Source organism: Bombyx mori, chromosome 11, assembly GCF_030269925.1.
Source record: "Bombyx mori chromosome 11, ASM3026992v2".
NCBI classification, from domain to species: Eukaryota; Metazoa; Arthropoda; class Insecta; order Lepidoptera; family Bombycidae; genus Bombyx; species Bombyx mori.
Genome location: NC_085117.1, coordinates 12,720,002 through 12,729,950, shown reverse-complemented (window position 1 = coordinate 12,729,950; position 9,949 = coordinate 12,720,002). Strand labels below are relative to the sequence as shown.

The following is a 9,949-nucleotide window of genomic DNA, read 5'->3' as shown; positions in this document are numbered from 1 at the left end:
TATAATAACTTAACTGAATTATTGAAATGAGGTTATGTACTGTAAACGTGATAACATGTACAAAGCACTGAGGGCACCTTACTTAGAAAATACCAGTGTTCACAGTAGAAAAATGGTGACAATTTCTGACATTATATATTTCCCTATGATACGGTGATTGTATACTGTCAGTCAACGGAACGAATTTCGCCCCAGTAAGAGGACTGAACAGTCCTCGCAGTGTATATTGGAATATAGCCTTTACTGCACACTTTACTCTATTTAAAGCTGCTATATTAATTCAATTACCACTACCTGTACTAATACTATTTTAGTGAGCTTCAAACAATAACCTGCTGTATACAGGCGGACACTTTTTCAACTTGTACCTTAAACAAGATGGTACTTCTTAGTTGTATCCTCAAGGACGTTAATACTGATAACTTCATACTAGTTTAAAAGCTAGGACACTATTGTAAGTAATTGAGACTTCGACCTGTAATAGTATAATTACATCTTTTATGGCTGTAATGGCTTTTAAATTAAATTATAAATGATAAGAATTATAGATTTGAAGCCAATCACATGACTGCTATAATCTACAAAATATAACTAAAATTAGTACATGAAAAGAAAGCTGTTACTCTAAACTCTGAGTATAATTACAGTGCGTTTGCATTATATACACTACCACTCAAAAGTTTGGAAATACTAGGGTAATTTAAATATAAACGTCATTAAAACACACAAGCCATTATTTATTACAATTAAATCTGAATGAAATCAAGCAGTAAAATATATATAGTGAAAATAAATAATAAAATAAAATACTTTTCATTAAATATTAGGAGCTAAAGTATGAAATTGCCCCTATTATTTGCCTCGTTCTTTGGATTAATTTAACAAAGTATTCGGAGTCAGAGTAACTTCTATTCACTTTGTAAATATTTCCACAATGTACTGAGAATGATTTTTTATTTTTGATACAAAATTTCTTTATTTCGTTTTAGCTCTAAGAACATCAGAGATAATTTTTTTGAATGTTTGGGGTCATTGTCTTATCGGGGGCTAAGCTTTCCTTTATGGTCCGTCGATTTGGAAGTTCACAATTTTTTTGTAGATAGCAATCATAAATAGAAAGCTTTTTGCAAATTTTCAAGTTGCGGAAACTCACGGTTTACGAAATATAATTTTTTAAAGTTTCCCTAAGTACAAATTTGAAAAATCGTCAAGGTACCACTGAAGTAGGAAACCTTTATGTGTATAATCTATGCCTAGGTTTAAGCAAGGTACACGTCAAAGTTGACGTTTCGAGTTTCATTCACGGTAAACATGTATTTTATTACAGAAATATATTTTAATTTAATCACATTTTGTTCTAATTAATGTGCACAGTAATTGTTGCTGTATTAAGCAACTATATTGACTTTTGTACACAAAATGTAACGAAATAATGTTTACACTATGAAACGGAACGTGAGCTAACGCATTTTGTTATAGCGTCTTTATAACTGTCTGTATTAAAATATATTTTTAAATAAGATTAAATATAACAATAATAAAATTGCTCGTGTTTTAGTAATAAAATTTTCGATATCCGAAAAATATCCAAAACCGAATCAGAGCATCCCACTTTCCACCTGGTCTTGTCTGCCCTACCCCTAGTGTATATAAAAAACCGGAGGCGCGGAGGGAGAGCACTCCTCGGCCGCTGTGACGGAACATGGGAACAGCGCGAGGGGGAGCGGCTGAGGCTGGTCCATCAAGCCGAAGCTGCGAGCGGAGTGTGAGTGACCGTGCTTCGGCACGCAAGGGCGGAAGGGCTGCTCTTCCCGCAGCGTCGGAGATAAGGCGGTTTCTTAGCTCCCTTCGAGTTTAAGTAAATAATGCTATTTTAATCTAAACAATTAACAATGGATATCTTTATCACCATGGGGATGTGGGCTGGTGATGGTGCAGGGGATAAGCCCTTATACCCCTCCCTCCTCGACTCAAAATTGATAGACCATAATTGGAATTCTAACCCTATGTTGACTAAATAGTGGTAATCTAAACTCAAAACATTAACCGTGAAAATCTTCATAACCATGGGGTTCCGCGGGGTGGGGATGATGCAGGGGGTAAACCCTTATCCCCTCCCTACCCCCACCCCCACCCAAAAATCGACGGATCATAATGGAGCCCAGGCAAACGTCGATTTGGGTTCGATAATATTTTAACGAACGATCTTCGTGTTTTGGCGTAGATTTGGTACATCCAGCTTACTTATTTCTGGTCTTGTTCTAAATTTGGATCTTGATCTGGTCTGTTCAAAAGAAATCTGTTTCCTTCCTTTTTGCCATTTGATGTGCCGGTAAACTGTTGTAATTATCACACGAAATCACCAAATACACTGAACAGATTATTGGGTACATTATCATAGATTATGCACTTAATATTTGAGATACTATTTACTACGATGAGGCCCGCGACGCATGCTCTAATCAGAAAATAGTTTTAGTAAAAAATAGCTTGGTTAATATTATTCTTTGTCAAAACATATAATCAGTATTAAAATTAGGTATTATTTATCTTTTTTATTCTTCCATTCTTTCCATTTATTCCCAAGGCATCATTTAAAAGTGAAGCTATATTTTACTATTGTTGGGGAATAACTGGAAAATATTTTTGAAAATAAAATTTTCTGCGGCCCTCCAGCTTTTGTAGTAAACTTAATTCGCCTACAAAGGTATGCAGTTTAAACAGTCCTAGTCTAGAAAGTGTCTTAAACTCTCTTTTGTCCCGAAAAACCTTTTTTTCCTACGTAAGTTGATGGTCTTGAGAGATCGGCCGAGTAAGTAGGTAAATAATTATTTAGTTGTTTTGAAACAATTTTTTAACCAATCCAGTGGCTTCAGAGATTCTTTCAAAGATACTAAAAACTTGCCTCCTTATACATTACTTCAGACATCTGGTACTCATGAAGCATCTCCAAAATAATTTTTATAATTAACAAATGATTTATTAAAACAATAAATTACAATCCATATTGTTTCTAATTTGTTGATTTATTAAGGTAGGTAACAGATTAAGGAATAAATTAAGATTTAATACCGAGTTTACAATTCATCTATATAGGGAACAAATGCTAAGTTTCCAACAGCGCCAATTGAAATCTTGTTCTTTGCCGCATTCGAGACAGCCTGGAAAATAAAAGTATAGTGTATAACATATGTGTGTACCCACCCAAGTTTAGTTCTGTATGTAGATAAAATGGCTAAGGTGAAACAATTTCAATTTCTCCTCAGTCAATGGATTCTCTAAATTAATTATTTAGTAGCTATTGACGAGCTTTAGCTTTTTTCTTCTTTATTGCCTTTGTAGGCAAACGAGCATACGGCCCACCTGATGGTAAGTGGTCACCGTCGCTCATGGACGTCAACAATACCAGGGGCAGAGCCGCTGCCTACCAAACCTGCTAGTATTATGATTTAAAAAAAAAGAAGAAAAAAACCATTTTGTTGAACAAATAGTCGGCCACAAAAAAAGAGAATTTGATAAGTACATAAAATTAATCTAAATCTTCAGGCGAGATTCATTTTTGTTGAATTTTGATCTTTGGGCACAATATTGAATACTCATAATTTTAAATGACAAAACATATGCAGCCACTTCATAGAATACTTGTATATTTGGAGCAGCCTTGGTAAGTCTTCTGAGTGATATCCATGAAAATATGGGATTAGACATTTATTATTTTATTAATTATATAAAATTTATATTAATTATTGTTTAGATGGGTGGGCGAGCTCACGGACCACCTGGTATTAAGTGGCTACCAGAACTCATAGATAAAGTAAATGCTGCCACCTTAAGATATGAGTTTTAAGATCTCAGTTTTTACAATATAGCTGCTGCCCCACCCTTCCAACCGAAACGCATTACTGCAGAAATAGGTGCCAGGTAGGTGCGGACTCACAAAACGTCCTACCACCAGCAATTACGCAAATTATAAGATTGCAGGTTTGATTTTTATTACACATTGTTATCCCTTCACAGTGCAAGTAAATCGTGAACATTTGTTAAGTACATAATATTTCATAAGGAAAGTTGGTACCTGCCTGCGGGATTCGGACACCGGCACAGTTGCATCGCTTGATACGAATGCACTGACGTCTTGGTCAGCAATTTGAACAAACCATTAACTGGATCTTGGCAAGAATTTGTGCTCAATCAACAGAAGATTATGTCCAGCATTAAGTCGTATTTAATTAATGTTTATAATTTTCTTGAATATTAAAAAAATATATATATATTTTATTGTTTATCTAAATCACCTGCGAGATGTCATTATTGGATATCTGGTCGATATCCTTGGCGATGTCAACAGCAGAGCGAACAGAGCCGGTGTATAAGCCTTGCGCTGCTAATGATTCGGCAAGCGACGATCCTGTGTCGGCTTCATTTAACACTTGTGTCTTCAACTGATTTTTGCCCGCTTTGATAGCGTCCGCACTCAGTGAGGTTTTTAAGACCTTAGCTACAGCTTTTACGGCCTGAAACATTTAATAAAAAGTATTTTTAATAGTGACTACCATTTTAATATTTATATCGTCGTCGCTAAACCAATATGTGCAACGTGCAAAAATTGTATCATTGACATACTAAATAAAAACTTGCTCTAATAAATTTTATAAGATTAATAAAGCAGAATAACAATTTAAATTATAGATTTACGTGTTTTATCTTATTCAAATTTTATTGTATTCAAATGGAATAATTGATTTATTATTTCTAAATTAGAGTAATCTCCAAAAAATGCACATGAACAATTACAATTATGTTAAATGAACAATGAGAATTTGTTGAACATGTTTTGGTGCAATATTTAAATGATTTTCATTTTTCACTCATAGTCATGAGACACATAGGACAATAACAAGCCTAAATTGTTGCCTATGCGTCTCATTATCAAAATTCTTTATACAGGTAAACCTTTTAATTCATGATGAAAATTATGTAATTGCGACGCGAAAGCGTATGTAATATTCTTAAGGACAAGACAACCATTGTAAGAAAACATTTTTACTTAATGTTTCAAATGGCAATGTTTTTGGCCAAGAACACGTCTGCATGTCCCAGCAACACAAGAAAATTGACACTTACGACTTTAGCTTCGTCTTTAGGTACAGATAGAACAACGCCGAATAGTCCATTGTCGCTGTAGCTAACGTTGAATCCGGCCGCTGCGAATGGGCCGATGTTGCCGATGGCCTTTGCTAGAGGAGAGTTATCGGCCCCCCACTTTGTTACGGGACCGTTGCCGAGTGCTGCAAAATACAGGAAATATTCATTACACACAAACAAAAGTAACCAAAAAAACCTACTGGAAGAGATTTCAACATGAAATAAGTAGTGGTCTTGTACTCTGTATCCTTATTGTCGTGTTTCTTCTAACAGCTGTGTGTACAAAATAAATTAAATAAATAAATAAAAAATAATAAATAGTATTTTTCTGAGTGACGGTCTCTTTCTGTATTTCTGAAAAGGTGCATGTACGCTAAGCCTTATGACGATCAGTTTATAAATTAAGACGTTAAAGCGTAACAAATAAACTCAGTTTCGAATTTATAACATTAGTACAGTTTAAGCATACGTCACGTTTTTCGGCAGAGAAAGTGGCAGTTGTCTCGTCATTCTGTCAGATGGGGGGCAGGAGACCAAAAAACACACATTCGGGTTCATAATATTACTTTTAAAACTATAAAGTTCAATCAAACCTTTGAAATTACACACAAAAACTTATATGAGACAATAACAATTACATTCACACTTCGAATACCTCAAAGATGCATTAGTTTTAATGATCGATTTTCAATTTTATTAATTTACTAGCTGACCCGGCAGACTTCGTAGTGCCTCAACCGATAAATAAAAGACACATCAAGGGGACACATCTAGGGAAAAACAAAATTGTTGGTTTTTATATAATTCCAAGTATTTTCATATTTTTTCACCTTTTAAACCTTCTCTGGACTTCCACGAATAATTCAAGACCAAAATTAGCCAAATCGGTCCAGCCGTTCTCGAGTTTTAGTGAGACTAACGAACAGCAATTCATTTTTATATATATAGATTAATTTTTAATTATTCTGCTGTCTTTTTATTGACTTTAAAGATTTTTTTTGACACACCAACACAAACCACTTAACAGTGAATAGTCCCTGCTACTCGTGAATGCCAGATTAGGATAATTCACAATCTGAACGGTTCTCTGAGTTGAAATTCTGGTCAAGTGATGGAAGCTGGGACTACTCAAGAGTTTCAGGAGTTCAGAGTTTTTTTTTTATGACACTTCCATTTCGTTCAATAATACTTTTTGTGATAGGTGACCTTTTGCAGCAACGGCTAGTGCAAGAGCTTGTGGTGAGCCGGCGGGGGCGCCCTGGACAGCAAGGGCAACATGAGCCAAATCCCCTCCAATTTCCTTCCTGGAATTAAATAACTGAAATGTTACTGGCATATAATAATATGAGCAGAGTTCTCTGGCTGCTGAGATGGTACAAAGTGGCTATCCCAGGGCCTATGGGCTATTGAGTGATCATTGAGATTGACAGTTGAAAATTTATCAAAATCTGTAAAATGCTAATTGAAATATCTTTAAAAATCCAAGACAGTCTTTTAATACCATTATCCTGTATAAATAATGGTTTAAATAAAATCAAGCTAGGGTAAAGGCTTTTTTATTTTTATTGCTTGGATGAATGAGCTAACTCACGGACCACCTGGTGTCTTAACACTTATGTTTTACGGGATCCATAGACATCTGCAACGTAAATGCCGCTACCTATCCTGGGATTTGAGTTCTAAGGTCTCCGTTTTTATAGTACAAAATAGGATACAGGGCTACAAGTTACATACACACTCAAAATACTACCCTGTATATAGTCTGTTTCGCTTTTTTTAAACACAAATAACACAAAAAAAGCTGATGCATATAAATAACTGAAGTATTGATTTAAATACGCATAATAACAATATTTACAAAAATATGTTTTTTTACCTTAATTCTCCACCATAATAAGTAGATGCTTCAGCCTGAGAAGCATCTGATGAGGTCAATTTTAGGTTTTGAACAATCAATGCAGCCCTTTCCTATAATATTGAATAATATTAATTTGTATTTATATACTACAAATAGGTTTTGGTATATAAATAAAATATTACTTGTCATTTAAAGTTTAAAGTCAAGATTGTTATTTTAGACATAATTATTTTTCCTAAATAATTTTAATAAATTTGGTTAAAATGCAGGTAACCAATATTAAAATTTAATTATTTTACACAGAAATTATAGCTTACACATCCATTTTCATCAATATATTTAATAAAATGTTACACTATTTGTGCTTAGGTAAGGTAAATTTTGAAGTATAAAATTTTCCCTAATAAATTTCATTTATTTAATTAATCAATAAACAAGCACTTCATTTAGGCAATCTACTGAATAAAGTTTGTCCCTTCTTTTTGTCAGTAATTGTTATAAAGTCAGGATCACACTATTACATGTAATTAAAAATAAAGTTTCAAAAAATGTAGTCTATCATTATGAATAAATTTCATAATCTATTTTAAGATTTAATAATATCAGTTAAAAATACTGATTAATAAATTATATACCTGAGAATCACCAATTACAGTAACAGCACAACGACTAGGAGTAATGTTCTGGCTTGCAAAAAGCTGAAGAGACTCTGATGAAATATCATTAATCCTCTTTGGCGAGATGAAGAGCGAGTTACCCAGTCCACGACGATAGGCTGCCTTATGGAGCAAATCTACAGCACGAATCTATAAAGTAAACTTTTTTGTTATTTGATGAACATAGTTTGTTGTGTTGTGTATTCTTCAATAAATGAGGTTTAAAGAGAGCCTTAATAGTAGGCTGTACTCCTGACATACCTAAGGTCCATGGGCAATAGTATCTACTTACCACTAGGTGGGTCTTTGGTTAAACATCTACATTACCAATACTTTTATGAAAATTCCAAGATTTACTTTTATGTTTGTATATATGTTATTTTTTAACTTACGAGAGCTGAGGTGTTTTAATTTTATTAAATAATTTATTCCATTTCACACCTAATTTTTTAGTTATTTTTAGTGCTTTTTTTTCACCAACACCATGGTAACACTCATAATATACCTCCCACAACTAAGGCAAATGTTATGACAATAATGACATTGGATTCAAATAAAATGAATATTTATTAAAATAAAATCTGTATAATTTAAGTTTTATCTGTGTAATAAGATTTATCTGAATCGGTATTGTACCAAAAATATATAGTAAAAATGTACATGTTTCTCAGATAAAGATGCTTTAAAAGTTATGGTAACATTAGGTTACAGTAAAGTTAGTAATGGTAGGCAGCAGCTTGGCTCTGCCCCTGGCATTTCTGAAGTCCATGGGTGACGGTAAGCACTCACCATCAGGTGGGCCTTATGCTCATCTGCCTACAAGGGCAATAAAAAAAAAAGAGTTACAAATACCTCTGTTTCATTTAATCATTACTGAGATTTTATTACAATGGTGTTTCTTTTATTGTCCAATTTATCAGGAAATCCACAGCCAGTGCTGACTTGATGACAAGTAATGAATTCATTCATGAATAATCAACTTAGGACCCACTACTTAAATTAACTGAATCCACTTACTTGGGGTGGTAGAGAAATAATATCATATTTCAGACGAGGAGCATTATCATTGAGTTCCCATGGTCTGAACTCTTGGTTTGAAACTAAGTTATTCAGGATCTCCAGTGCATCATTCAATTTGTCCTGTGTTGCCTGCGGAAAACTTTTTTTTAAATACTTTATCATTATGTTAGTTTTCATATTAATTACATTCATTTTACATTCATTGCATTGTTTCAGTAATATGTGTCAAAATTATTTATGTATTAGAATGCTTACTTCCAAAGTGTAATAGATGAATTCTCTGTCTCCAGAAGCACTAACATATGCTCCAATCTGAGAGAGTTTGCGTTGAATAAGGAAACTACTAATATTCTTGGTTGTTAGTCCAGCAGCTGATCGTAGTACATGCGACAATCCCAATTCAGCTTGTGGTTCATAACGAGAGCCAGCTCTGTAAATTTTTACATTATTCTCCAATAACTAACAGAAAGTTAAATTTTTAATTAACATGGATAAGATTCAATGGAAAAGAAACCCAATGTCCAAGATTTACATAGCAAACATCAATATATTAATCATAGATACCATCCGAAACTTGATATTGCATCTGCAACAGTGACAGGAAATATTTTATAAACATATTTCGGACTTCATAAAATAATAACAAAATAAAACCTTTTGAACAATTTAACAAAAAATGTTTTATTTATATTTAAAAAACAATTATAGTACTTACTTGAAGGCGATTGTGACACGGGTAACTGGGGAACCGTTGTCTAAAGCAGCTACGAACGTCTTGTTAGGTAAAACACTTGATTGGATCCTAACATCTTTCTTTACTGCCGGCGCAGCTTGGGCGTAGCCCCTGATCTAAAAAATTACAAAACTTAGATATCATCGTGTTCGCTAAACTATTGAAGGAACATGAATGGTTTACATAATCAGGTTTTGACAGCTATGAGCCTGAAGATGGAAGAGATGAAAAATGTATGTAATGTATAAACGATTTTTACGATAATTACCGTAACATGACGAATAAAGGGGGCGACGAGAGTTTTGGATGCCATTTTCGTAAGTTTTTAGAAACTTTAGGTAGTAACGCAACAAAGGCTTATGATTTACGGAGTCTTCTCTTCCTCAGGAAAAGTTTAGGTAATCGTGTGAAGAACCTCTGTTAACTGTCAGCTGTCAAGTGTCAACTGTCAGCGCTCTTGAGCTTTTCGTACCATAGACCTATATACGCCATAAACCTAAGAGATAGATAGATAGATAGACCTATATAATAGGTACC

At 33.9% G+C, this 9,949-nt stretch overlaps 1 protein-coding gene across 1 annotated transcript; it reads right to left on the bottom strand.

The window, feature by feature from the left end:
- Positions 1-2,978: 2,978 nt before the first annotated feature.
- On the bottom strand, positions 2,979-9,827 carry Uqcrc2 (ubiquinol-cytochrome c reductase core protein II). Its single transcript, NM_001112754.1, is given in 10 exon segments — positions 2,979-3,161; positions 4,296-4,514; positions 5,125-5,288; positions 6,352-6,449; positions 7,022-7,113; positions 7,639-7,809; positions 8,677-8,808; positions 8,935-9,109; positions 9,395-9,528; positions 9,681-9,827. Coding segments are annotated over 10 exon segments (1,314 nt in total). The 5' UTR covers positions 9,726-9,827; the 3' UTR covers positions 2,979-3,077.
- Positions 9,828-9,949: the final 122 nt, after the last annotated feature.